Here is a 13,104-nt window from a genome sequence, read left to right as displayed (position 1 = left end):
AAAAAAAAAAGAGGTTAGAGTGCGAGAGAGCCAAAGCATAAGAGACTGTTAAAAACTGAGAACAAACTGAGGGTTGATGGGGGGTGGGAGGGAGGAGAGGGTGGGTGATGGGTATTGAGGAGGGCACATTTTGGGATGAGCACTGGGTGTTGTATGGAAACCAATTTGTCAATAAATTTCATAAAAAAAAAAAAAGAAATGAAGGTGAACCACAATACAGATGGGGGAAAGGGGCACCTGCCCCTCCGTCACCTGTTAGCCCCCAATTTCCCCTATGTTCCAGTCTGCGTCCCAGTCTCCAGCCTATCACAGGACGGCCAGCAGAGGCCACAACATGTGGCTGATACTTTGTGTGACGCGTTCCCGCCTGCCCGTTCTCTCTGTTATTTCCTGACTCTCGGTACCAAGTTTGGGTGGAGGCTGTGGTTCCCACAAGTGGCCACAGGCAAGGGTGACTACTGAGTAGTAATGAGTGGTAGCAGACAGCCACAGTGTCGGGGAGCCAAACTGACACTGGGCCTTTGTTAACTGGACCAGGATTCGGGTGGCCCTGTCCTGGGACAGGACAGTCCTATCACCAGGACTTGCAGTAGGCTGGCTTAAATTGGACCCGTAGGTTGGGAGGCATTGAGCTGCCTCTTGACAGTGCTCATGTAGAATTCTTTAGAGTTGGCCAGCAGTGGCATGGGGACTGGCTTTCTGGTGTCTAGGGACAGCCAAAGCAGAACCCAGACGACGATTCTTTCTGAGGGGGAGTTAACGGGTATGGCACTGACCGATCAGAATGTTACCGTCTGTACATTTCCCTCCTCGTCACAGGATTAACTGTCTTCCAAAAGTTTTCTGTTGTCGTCGCCTTTGTTGTTTTTCTAGCAGTTTTATTGACCCGCAGATCCCGTGCAATACGTATGCTAAGCATTGAAGGTCGGTATAGTGTTCCTTTTCCCTGGTGCACATGTAAAACCCTGAACAATCAACAGTTTGGGTATGTTATATATTTGTTACTACTCCATCTAAGCATTTTTCTTTTCTTTAATTTTTTTTTAATGTTTATTTATTTCTGAGACAGAGAGAGACAGAACATGAATGGGGGAGGGGGGAGAGAGAGGGAGACACAGAATCCGAAGCAGGCTCCAGGATCCGAGCTGTCGGCACAGAGCCGGACGCAGGGCTTGAACTCATAAACCATGAGGTCATGACCTGAGCCGAAGTCAGGGGCTCAACGGACTGAGCCACCCAGGCGACCGGATCTAAGCATTTTTCAATTTCCACTCAATTTCTCTTTGATCCATGCATTATGTTAAAAGCATACGTTTGAAAAATTTCCACATATATGAGGGTTTGAAAAGGTTTTTTTTTTTTTGGAGTTGCTTTCTAAGTTAAATCCCGTTATGTTCAAAGAATGTGTTCTAAATAGTGCCAATTCCTTGAAGCCATGTTTTATGGCTTCATATAATAAAGTGAATTTTTGCAAATGTTTGAGAAGAATATGTAGCCAAAAATTATTGGTTGCAGAGTTCTAATTATATATATTTAATTTTTTTTTTAATGTTTACTGATTTTTGAGAGAGAGAGACAGCACAAGTGGGAGATGGGCAGAGAGAGAGGGAGACACAGAATCCAAAGCAAGCTCCAGGCTCTGAACTGTCAGCACAGAGCCCAATGCAGGGCTCGGGCCCACGGGCAGCGAGATCATGACCTGAGCAGAAGCCGGAGGCCCAACTAACTGAGCCACTCAGGCGCCCCTAAATATATATATTTTAAACCAAGCTTATTAATTGTGTTCATATGCTTAATTTTTTTTTCTCTGCTTGACCTATTGAATGCCGAGAATAGTAAGTTGAATTCTCTCACTGTAGAATTTGAAGAATCAACTATAGATGAATTTGTCAGTTTTCTCTCAGAGGTCTAATAATTCTTGCTTCTATGTTTTAACATCATTTTATTAGATACACATGTATTTAGAATTGTTATATGTTTATCATAGTTTAATCTTGAATCATCATGTGGCGACATCTTTATCCCTTATGATGCATTATTTCTTAAACTTTATTTTGTCTGGTATTACTTAGGTATGTGCCAACTTTCTTTTAGACTGTTCCTGTCATATCTTTTTCCATTCTTTTCCATTCAGTCTTTCTGTGGTTTTTTTTTCTGTTTTAATGTCATTCTTCTAAAACAGAATAAAATATATTTTTAAAAAATCCACTCTCACTGGCAAATTTTCTCCATTTATATTTATTGTGATTACTGATATATTTGGATTTATTTCATCATCCCATTTTGTACTTTCTTTTTTATTTTTTTTTAATGTTTATATACTTTTGAGAGAGACAGAGACAGAATGCGAGTGGGGTGGGGCAGAGAGAGAGGGAGGCACATAGTCTGAGGCAGGCTCCAGGCTCCAAGCTGTCAGCACAGAGCCTGATGCAGGGCTCTAACTCAGGAGGTGTGAGATCAGGACCTGATCTGAAGTCAGTCACTCAACCGACTGAGCCACCCAGACACCCCTGTACTTTCTTTTTTAATAACTCAGTTTTTCTTGTATTTTTTTTTTTGCCTCCTTTTAGATTGTTGTCTTGTACTTGCAAAGCGAAACATGGGAAATGTATGCGTGTTTAGAATAAACTGGAAAGTAATTTTTAATTTCTTCTGCCAATCCGATAAACAGGTGAAGGTGAGAGTAGCGGTTCCCAAACTTGGACTTTGCAGATAAGTAGAATTTCCCCTAAAATGTTGGTGACCAATATAGAGTTGCCAACTTTTTATTTTGCCGAATTAGGAAATTAATAAAAACAACCGCAGACACTGCTTTGTATAAAACAAAGAACATTTTAAAACAAACTTAAAAGTGTAAAAAAAAGGTAATCTCAATATAGAGTTCTTTTGGCAAACTTCTCTGAGATACACACACACACACACACACACACACACATAATTTGGGCCTATATGGGTATTGTGTATTCTCATTCTCTGAAGACACCGACCTGCACCCACACTGGAATCCACTGAGTAGGGCGCAGAGGTGTAAAAGGAAGAGAAGGTTCTGGGCAGAGGGTGGGGACTTGGCACCACAGAGAAGGGCTGCCTGTGGGTGCCTGGGTGCGTCAGAGGTGTGGCTTGGTAGAGGGGTTCGGGGGGGCCAGGGGCGGAGGTGATGTGACTCAGGAAGCCTGCGGCTGCGAAATGACCCAAGAACAAGAGAGAAGCTTTCCTCCGGGCTGCAGAGAAGAGGCCAGGCACTGACCAGGATCCCTGTGCTGGTGATGCTGGATGAGGGGTCTCTGCCCTCAGATATTTAGATCTGGATTTGCCAGTGTGAGAGTCTTTAAATTACAGGCAGTTACAAACTCTGTGTTCTGTCCCGGTGCCTAATGCACGAGTAGAAACCTTTCAAAAACAGCTGGGCTTGGAGATTAGTCTTGTTCTACTGGGCTTCCTTGCTTAGACGTTTCATTTCGCCGGGCGTGATTGGACACGTGATACGGTATTTTAAACATTCACAATAGCAAGCTGATTGTGAGTTACCACTCGCCCAGGCACGAGCGCATAAATCGTCTAGATCAGCAGGAAAGTCGACTGTACCTCCCGGAGCAAAGCCGAGTGAACTCGCGAGCGCACAGAGAGACTTCGTGCTGGACTCCCCAAGGAACTGGGCTGCTGCGGCTTCTCGGCATCATCTGGGTGCACACCGAGGCCTGTCCCAGGTCTAGGCAGGTGCCTCCGCAGCGCCGGGGGAAAGGCCTGCTTGGCTGGGGCCACCCGGCGCGCCGGAAGGGGACCGCCCCGCGGGTTCCCACACCAGCCCCGAGCACCGCTTCGGGGCGAAGCAGAAAGCGCGGCCGAGTGTTTTCCTCCGGTGAACTGGGTTGGCAGAGGCCCTGGCTTCCGCCTGTCTCTGTGGCGCAATCGGTTAGCGCGTTCGGCTGTTAACCGAAAGGTTGGTGGTTCGAGCCCACCCAGGGACGTGGCCTGACTGTTTTGAACCGCGGGCGTGGGTGTGGGTGTTCTTCCCGGAAGCCGAGGGGCATCCTCCGCGTGGCCAGGTTCTCCCTCACCCCTGGTCCCTCGCCCCCGTGGCCTGGGTTTCCTAGCAGGAGGTCCGCCTGGGTAGAGCTGCGGTCAGGAGTGAGAATTTTAGCCGCTTGACTTCAGTTCTACGAAAACTGCCTCGTGAAATTGTTGTAAAAATGTTTGGCGACCAAAGGAAGCCAGCACTGGTAACCCGAAGGTGAGTTCGTTACCAAACCTGTGCCTGCCTCGCCTTTGACCTTGTGTTGCCTAACTCATCAAACGGGCTTGTCCGGAGCCTGGGCCCCTAGTCATGCCGCGTCCGACTGGTTGCCAGTTTTTGGAGAGTCTGCTTTCTAAATATCTTCCAAATAGGCACCTGCGTCCCCAGCCTCGCTGCCACTTACTTCCTCACTATCTAGTCCCCCACCCCCCACCCCCGCCGCCCCTTGAGTTACTGCAACAACTACCTAGGTTTCTAGGCGGGTTTCCTGTCTTCAACTCCCCTCTCCCTTCCTTGCACGGAGCTGCCTGAGAGGCTTCCTAAAACTCGTTCTGCCTGAAATCCCTCCACGGCTGGCTGGGGGCCCGGAGGCGCTCTCCTCTGCTAGGAAGGCCGTGCCTTTGATGATCTGGCCCCTGAACTCCCTCTTCTCCCTCACTGGCTCTTTACACTGGAAAAGGGCCGAACCACCTTCTTGAACCCTACTCTGGCTTCGGAATCTTTGCCCAGGGATCTTCAGCGTTCCTCCTCTCTGCCTGGCGAACTCCCCCTTCACCACCACAAGAACACTGCAGCCTTTTCTCCACTCTCTCCTCAAGGCTTTTCTCCCTAGAATGGAGACTCCTCCCGGGACTGACCCTGTGCTCTACATCTCTGTCTTCAGCACTGGGACTCAAGCTGGGCATACTGTAGGCCCTAAATAGATGTGAGGTGGATGTCCAGGGTTTCCCAGTGCACCTGCCTTATGTCTGAATCTCATCCGATATTCATACATCAAGCTTGAATCGTCTTGACCTATAGCTCATAACTTGACCTATAGCTCATAACTCAGTTATGAGCTATGGCATATGGCTCATAACAATTAGGCTGCCCCTATACCTCTGTCCAGGCCCCTGGCTCCTTCCCAGGGGTGCCGTCTCCTGCCCAGCACCTGCTCTGGAACTACTTCTAGCTTTCCCCCCTCCCCTACTCCCATCCCACACCACCTGTAAAAGTCTCCTGTGCCCGTTGCCTCAGCAGGACTGGTGAATTCGCCACTGGCTGATTCACATGAGCTGCGGTGACATGATTTAGTTTAGACACATGATTAGTTTAGACACTAACCCCTGGTAGAATGTCGGACAACAGGAGGGAAAATGGGTTTTTATTATCAGGTCTTCTTACCACGGTTTTTCCATCTTCTGGCTGACAGTAGCACGCAAAATCTTGTAAAATGCTTTATTGGAATCAAGAAATGTGCTTAAAGCTTGTACAAAGAAATAAGATTGCTAAGCTTTCTTCCACAAGCAATGCTGGTGACCCCACCCTTACTCATTGTCACTGACAGGCGGAGGGATTTCCAACTGTCCTAGCTTAACTCAGCAGACCTGAGTGCATAGAGTATCGCTTAGCCAAGGTTTGTTTGGTGAGTGATGTAAACAAAACTGCACCTGAATTAGACACTGAAGCAGAAAGCTGGTTCGCTGTTCCCTGCCTCTCCTCTCTCTGACTGTGGCTTATCCTGGCCAAGTGTCCTGCCTCCTGAGCAGCTGTAGTGGACTCTTTCCTGCCATGTTTTCTCCGTTCAGACCCGAGAACTGAGAGCTCACTGAGCTCAATCTGGGACAGCCATGCTGCCCTCCTTCCTGCGGACGTAGGGATTGTTCTGTGCTTTCTTTTCCAACACCCTCCAATCCCCAACGTCCTTCCAGGACCATCTTCGACTCATGACATCAAGAGGGTCCATCATTATATACTCACAGACCATCCCAATTCTGGCATGGGCCCCCCTGAAAAACTCAATTCTATACCACCCCTGTGATCTTTCTGCCACCCACACCATGGCTCATATCCTAGGAAGACAGGGATCTTCTCTGATCTGTCCTGGACTGCCGTGCTCTTTCTCAGTCACCTGCTTCACTGGTTCTGCCGTCTCCCCTAGACCCTCCACAGCCCCCAAGATCTGTCTGGAAGGAGTTTTAGTGTGCCTCACAACAAATGTAGACCATCAGCCAGCTGGCCCTCGGCCATAATTCTCTTACCTACATATTCGGCTATTTAAGAACAACGTTCGCATGTTGGGTCACCATCCAGATTCTGCATTGTCGTGTTGCTGTGCCAGGGCAGTCGTGCAGAGAGAGCATCTGTGTGGCTCTGAGACTTCAGTTCTGAGGGATGCGGCTACTCACTGGGGCGTCACTGTGGGCACCTGAAGGTCGCCAGCCCTGCCTTCCCAGCAGAGACCGAGAGAAAATGGAGTGGGGTGAGGGACCCTCAGCCTGGACGCTGCCCCCGGAGCTGCCTGTTGGGGACGACGAGGTTGTGAATCCAGAGAGAGGTTCGGGGGTGCCGGTTTTATTGCCCCTGTTTGTCCTACGGGCCGTGGCTCCACGTGACTTTGCCGTCTTTCCACTCCTTCACGGAGCTCTGAAGGTCTCTCTGCACAGCCACATGCAGCCCTGTGTCCACTACAAATAGGAGTGCTGTCACCAGGAAGAAAGCGATTTGGTACCAATGTGGAAGGAACGTTGAGGTGGAGGGAACTGGCGGACCTAACGGGAGAAGCACAGGGATGAGAAAGATGACAGTTGTTAAGGCAGAAGTTTGGTGTCTGTCCAATTATTTCATTTCGTCCAGCGGTTAACTACATAGGCTTTGAATCTTGGGAATGATCCTGGAGAAAAGTTCATTATTCCCGCTCCCTGCACCACCACCACCCCCCCACCCCCCCGGCTCCTTTTCCCCTCAGTCTCTGCATCTGTAAAGTAGACTCCAAACTAGCTAGTGATCTCCTAACGTTGTTGTCAAGAGTCACTGGGTGCTTGGGAGGAAGCACCTGGCACAGTGTCCAACACACCGGAAGTTGCCCAATCAATGTCAACTCGTCCTTGTTACAGAAGGGGAACTTGACATTCAGCGAGACTAAGTGGCTTGCCCACTGTCACACGATGAATGAGCCACAAAACCAGAACCCCGTCTCTAGGCCTTCTCCGTGAGGGGGTGAGAGGCTCCCACCAGGTGGGCTCGTGGTTAAGCCTTGGGCTTGGAGAGGACAGGAAGGCAGGTCAAGATGGCCAGCATCATGTGCGCACATACCCTTGCGGGCATGGTTTGACTGGCGTCAGTGAGGACAGGTGCATTTATGGGGAAGGAAACGCGGTTTCCGTTCCTGCCGTCACATTGCAGAGTGAATGACGCCCCTCAGCCCCCCTCGGAAAGAAGCCTCGGCAATCATCAGGACGCAAAGCAAAAAGCGTAGGATCCTCTGAACTCGTCTTCCCAGGGTAAACGCAGACCCCATGCACAGGGGGCTCTGGGCCCTCTTAGGTGCACAGCCTCACCTTGAACCGTGATGTTCACAGCCTCTGATGACTCATTTTTACTCCCGATAAGCCCCCTGCAGAAGTAGGAGCCACTGTGTTTGCTCGTTGCTTTTGGAATGTAGAAGTCGGAATTCTTATGAAAAAACATCTTGCCCCTTCCGTCCTGGAAATATTGAACCTTCTGTACCATCCTGTTCTTCCAGCTGTGGCACCTCAGCTGGATGGTGTCTCCCTCCTGGAACACCCAGCGGGGCGCCTGAAGCAGCAGCCAGCCTGAAAGACACCGAGACCACAGGCCCCGGAGGCCTCAGCGACGAGAGCAAACACCTTCCCAAGGAGACACCACCCAGATCCTGGGATGTCATGGAGAGCCAGACTGGGAGCCATCCCTGCAGAGCTCCCTTTGGGGAAAAGGCCACTGGGCCCCGCAGGAGAACTCAAGTCGCACCAAGACTTTTTGTCCAATGGGAAAGAGAGACGCACACGTCAAACCGTAAGGTTAGAGCTGAGGGACTTAAGTGATGAGGTAGGTGAGGAGCTATCCACAGGGTCCTTAAGGCCTGTGCTGGGGTTTGCTATGGCAGCTGATAAGCAGCCGCCGTAGGCTTTAGATCAAAGAGTAAACGTTGCACTTGAACGTAATGATTTGCCCCATCCAAGGAAAGGTAGATTTCAGAAAGGATAGATAATTATAGGAATATTCGAAGACTCCTGCCAGTCAGGAGTGAGGTCACTGGATGGCCACGGGAGTTGCTACAGAAATCGTGAAGGAGAACTCAAAATAAAAGTCAGGGAAGGGAGGGGCGCCTGGGTGGCTCAGTTGGTTAAGTGCCCAACTCTCTCTCTCTTTGTTTTTTTTAATGTTTATTTATTTTTGAGAGAGAGAGAGAGAGAGCATGAACAGGGGAGGGGCAGAAAGAGAGGGAGACAAAGAATCTGAAGCAGGCTCCAGGCCTCAACACAGAGCCCAATGAGGGGCTCAAACTCATGGACTGTGAGATCATGACCTGGGCTGAAGTTGGACGTTTAACCGACTGAGCCACCCAGAGCCCCATTAAGTGCCCAACTCTTGACTTTGGCTTGGATCATGGCTCAGGATTTGTGGGATCGAGCCTTACCTATATCAGGCTCTGCACTGACAGCATGGACCCCACTTAGGATTCGTTCTCTCCCTCTCTCTCTCTGCCCCTCCCCCACTTACACGCGCACCTGCATACACGTGACTTCTCTCTCTCTCTCAAAATAAGTAAATAAACTTAAAAAAATTGAAATAAAAGCTCAAATGGCTTTAAAAAAAAAGTCAAGGAGGGGAAAGAGGGGCATGAATGGTAGTGCTCATGGTAACTGCTACTTTCTGAAGGGCCCCAGGGCCCTCATCACTGAGCACAGCCTGCTCGAGAGAAAATTCGTATATCACCAGGATGCTTGTTCTCACAACTCTGTCACCCAGTAACCAGATTTCACACAGAGAGAACACGACAGTCACAGCCAGGAGGTTGACCTGAATAATGAAAAATGACATTGCAGATAAATTTTAAAATGACACAAGAAAACAGTCACGAGATAATGCTAAGTGAAAAAGACAGACTACAAAAGCACAGAAGCACAGAAAAAAAAGGAAAAGAAAGAAAATGTGCTGAAATATTAACAGGGGTTTCCTCTGAAGGATGGGACTATGGTTATTTTAGTTTCTTTTACATAGTTTTGAGATTGAACCCAAAAGACTTTTGTAATAAGAACAGGACAATAAAACTTCCTATAATTAAAAAAAAAAAAAGTCTGCTGCCTTACGCTACACAAAATTGGTAGAACACAAAAATTCTCTGCTTGGGAGATTTGCCAAACAGAAAGTAACCTTAATTACTTATCAAGAGATATTTATCAAAAGATGATGTACCCATATATCCATTTACTTTTTCAGTGAAGAGATACATCATTATTATCATAAGAGTATGGTTATAAGAATATGTACATATATATGTGTGTATATCTAATTGTGTGCAGAGAGAGAGAGAGAGGGAGAGAGAGAGAGAGAGAGACTGGTGATCTCCAAAAAAGTAAAGAGGACTTATCAGAGGAGGAGGTAAGTGGAGTAATAACAATCAATGATAATCAAGAGTTGGCCTGGTGAAGTTAATGCTCATGGTCTCATTTTCATATGGTCCTCATTGACAGGCCTTCTTTTTTTTTTTTAATGTTTATTTATCTTTGAGAGAGACACAGAGTGTGAGTGGGGGAGGGGCAGAGAGAGAGCTGAAGCAGCTCCAGGCTCTGAGCTGTCAGCACAGAGGCCAACACAAGGCTCGAACTCACGAACTCTGTGTGGGATCATGACCTGAGCTGAAGTCAGACGCCCAACCAACTGAGCCACCCAGGTGCCCCTCATTGACGGGCCTTCTAAAGCCAGTTTCTGGATCAAGGTTCAAGGCAAATTTATAATTCTCAGACTTGATTTTTCTCTTACGTCCTGTTGATAATCCCCCCCTTTTATTTGGTCCATGGAGGCCATCTCTCACCTCATTAGTAAGAGACATGCCTCCTTGTAATTCTGTAGTGTGACGACCACGTCAGCTGCGTGACAGGCAGGGGCTAAGGAACCACAAAGATCAGCTCCAGGGGCACCTGGGTGGTTCAGTCGGTTGAGCGTCTGACTTTGACTCAGCTCATGATCTCACAGTTTGTGGGTTTGAGCCCCACATCGGGCTCTGTGCCGACAGCTCAGAGCCTGGAACCTGCCTCAGATTGTGTCTCCCTCTCTCTGCCCCTCCCCGGCTCGTGCTCTGTCTCTGTCTCAAAAGTAAATAACCATTAAAAAATTAAAAACAAAATCAGTTCCAGAGGCCCAGTTCCGTGAAACTCTTTGCGAGCCCACCTCCGTCAGGCCCTCCTTCCCCCCTCCAGCCTTGTTCCATCCACACCCGGTGGGCAACTGAGCCTCGGAAGTAGTCAGGCTTGCGAGGCGACACTGCGGGCACCAGGCTAGGTAGTGTGATTCCAGGGCCACCAGGACGGATCCCTGGGAAATACCTCCCCTCACCTGCTTCCGATGCCTGGATTCTGTAAACACACAAAGACTTTCATGCCATGCTCAGTGTGCATGTATCTCCACTAGGTGATTTGCACTGAAGAGTGAGAGAGGGGGCCCTGATGGGGGGGGGGGGGAGGGGCTAGATATGACCCTAGGCGGTTAGGAAGGTTAGGAGGAGAGCTTAGGGCGCGGTGTGTCTGAGAGTCAGAAGGAAATGGAGCTCACAGAAAAACAGATCCGGCACTTTACTCAGTAAATATTATCGAGCGCCGGTGTCAGGTGCCGACCTTTGGAGGACACCGTGGGTACCGGGCGCATCCTACGTGAGCCGGAGCGGCTGGGACTGCGCCCCGCAGCGGTCCCGTACCCATGACCCCCCCCAGGTTTCGACATTTTGCCAGAGGCCCGCTTATGGTTAGAACCACAACTCTGATATCATTCAGGGGGACCGCAGATGCTGTCATCTCAGTTGTAACCCTCAAGGATGACATCTTCTGGCTCTCCCCGAGTCGTTCAGCGTCTCCCCTCTCACCCTTTGCTGGAGATTCCCTCCTTTCCGTTCCCGACTCACCAGTGTGCACTTCAAGCTGCACCGGGTCGCTGGCTTCCGAGAGGCCCGTCTGGCACTTATACTCGCCACTGTCTTCACTTCTGGCAGCTTCGATGGAGTAGCTGGGGGCCCGATGGGGGATGACGCTCCCGTTGTGCCACCACTGTGCGGAATCGTCCCCAGGGGGGTAGGCCCCCTGGCACCTCAGAATCACACCGTCCGAAACGAGTACCCTGTTCCATTCAGGTTCTAGGACCACCGTGGCCTTCGAGAGGTCTGCTGAGGAGCCAGGAGAGGAGAAGGTGGGTCAGGGCAAGGAGCAGGCCCTACGCTGGCACTCCCCGGGGACGCTCGGAGCCAGAGGGAGCCCATTGCACACCCACCGTCGGCGACTCAGCCTTGGCCTGTGACTCAGACTTGGAGCATCTTGGCTTCAGGGCGCTTAGTCCCATTTCTGGCCTCTCCTTATCTTGAGGAAAAGTGGCCACAGAAGCCTAGCGCCAAGCCCCACCGTGCGGGGGAAGTGCCCCTGACAACCCTCAACAGCTTCCCAGGCAGAAGGCATTTCCCAACACCCTGTGGCCATTACACGCCATATATGTGCCTCGCTTGATCAATCCAAGGGCACAAAGCCAACTCACCAGCTCGCGTGCCAGCAGAAACTGCAAGACAAAAGAGGGAAACAAATACTGAGCAGGGGCAGAGAGCAGGGCGGCCGGAGCGGATGTAAATTCCCTAGCCCATCCCTTTCCTGAGAGTCCAGCGTTGCCAGGAATCAAGGCGTATACGTGGCTAGCTGTCCCGCTGCCCGCCCTCTGTTCCCCCGTGTCTGTGCCCCCTGCTCTCCTCTCCAGCCAAGTCCCTGTCTTCAACACCATATCCTTACTCCTTAGTCCCTAGTCAAACTCCCAAAATAAGGGCACAGCCTGAATTTCCCTGAATCAAGCCATAGAAACAACCTCAACCCGTGTCCCCCCCAAAAGGGTGGAAATGAAAAGTCTTAGCGGGCAAGCCCAGAATGTCAGAATGGAAGAGACAGAAATTAAAGAGCATCTATCTGGTCCACAGTCTTCATCTTACGGATAGGGAAGCTGAGACCCCGCAGGGTGAGGGCACAGGGACCTCACAGTCCCCCTCTACTTCCTGGTTATGCCCACCTCAGAGGGCTCCCATGTCTAGCCCCCAAATGTTTGTCCTGGGAACTAAATCTAGTGCTAGAGATGGGGTAAGGGGTCCTATGCCTTGGGAGGGCTCCCTTCCCTGACCTGAGAAGTGGGATCTGCTGAACCCAGGGCGTTCTGAGCTTCTCCATCAGCCAGAGTGGCCCTGACTTACCCAGAAGGTGACTCTGACTTACCCAGAAGGAGCAGGGCTGTCGGGGACAGCAGCCGCCACATGCTGCCACGGTAGAATGAACAAGTCACTGCAGATGCACTGAGCTCTGAAGGGACGGAGCTGACTCAAAGAGAGGAAGTAAACAGTCTTTCCCTCACCCCCCTCCCCCACGCCCTCAATTCATTACTCTCTAGGTTCCTTTTCCCAGAAAGTCATCTGATTTCTGAATCTGAATTCTGACCCGTGAGCCCCAAGATAGGGCAGGAAGAGGAGAAGAGCCTGGAAGAGGAGCTGAGGGAGGCTCCCCCTTTGGTCCACATAGGTCTACAGCTAAGCGTCTAGTGACACAGGGTCTGTCCGAACGCGCCCCCGTAAATCTCAAGGTTTTTCCCCCACCTGGTAGGTTTGGATCTACTCCGTGCCAAGAACAAGATATCGTGACCCTGGGGATGAGACTCAAGAGGGAGGGCATTCATTGAGGGATCTGGTGCTCTACTTCAGACCTTGTCACTCTCCCGCCTGGCCCAGACCTGCCTCCAGCCAGCCTGGACCTGCCTGCAGTCATTTAAACCGTCAGACCCCTAGAAGTGTGGCCGTCCCGCCCCCCCCCCCCCCCCCCCCCCCCAGCGATCTCTCCACTGATGTATTTTTCAAA

The 13,104-nt window shown here is 50.3% G+C and overlaps 1 protein-coding gene and 1 non-coding gene across 3 annotated transcripts; one reads left to right on the top strand and one right to left on the bottom strand.

Annotated features, from left to right (window-relative positions):
• Positions 1-3,894: 3,894 nt before the first annotated feature.
• Positions 3,895-3,968, top strand: TRNAN-GUU. The gene has a single exon. It is a non-coding gene; the product is annotated as a tRNA-Asn (tRNA).
• A 1,470-nt stretch (positions 3,969-5,438) lies between these two features.
• LOC122475698 (low affinity immunoglobulin gamma Fc region receptor III-like) lies at positions 5,439-12,583 on the bottom strand. 2 transcript variants are annotated; one of them, XM_043567760.1, is made up of 5 exons: positions 12,472-12,583; positions 11,756-11,776; positions 11,136-11,393; positions 7,555-7,809; positions 5,439-6,765 (listed from the first exon to the last, which is right to left on the bottom strand). In XM_043567760.1, exons 1-5 carry the CDS (start codon positions 12,509-12,511, stop codon positions 6,587-6,589), a joined length of 753 nt encoding a protein of 250 aa, XP_043423695.1. In that variant the 5' UTR covers positions 12,512-12,583; the 3' UTR covers positions 5,439-6,586. The 2 variants fall into 2 exon arrangements, with proteins under 2 accessions (XP_043423695.1, XP_043423696.1); XM_043567761.1 differs by having other exon boundaries at positions 11,136-11,390; positions 12,472-12,569.
• Between the last annotated feature and the right edge of the window lie 521 nt (positions 12,584-13,104).

This window comes from Prionailurus bengalensis, chromosome E4, assembly GCF_016509475.1.
Source record: "Prionailurus bengalensis isolate Pbe53 chromosome E4, Fcat_Pben_1.1_paternal_pri, whole genome shotgun sequence".
Classification (NCBI taxonomy): domain Eukaryota; kingdom Metazoa; phylum Chordata; class Mammalia; order Carnivora; family Felidae; genus Prionailurus; species Prionailurus bengalensis.
The sequence above is the reverse complement of the archived record's forward strand: the minus strand, read 5'-3'. Positions and strand labels throughout refer to the sequence as shown.

Coding starts and splice junctions, on each gene's coding strand:
- LOC122475698 (XM_043567760.1), bottom strand. CDS start 12,511: ATGTGGCGGCTGCTGTCCCCGACAGCCCTGCTCCTTCTGG. Junction 11,394..11,755: donor TTCTGCTGGCACGCGAGCTG/GTGAGTTGGCTT, acceptor CTGGCTCCTCAG/CAGACCTCTCGAAGGCCACG. Junction 7,810..11,135: donor GCAGCTTGAAGTGCACACTG/GTGAGTCGGGAA, acceptor GGTGTCTTTCAG/GCTGGCTGCTGCTTCAGGCG.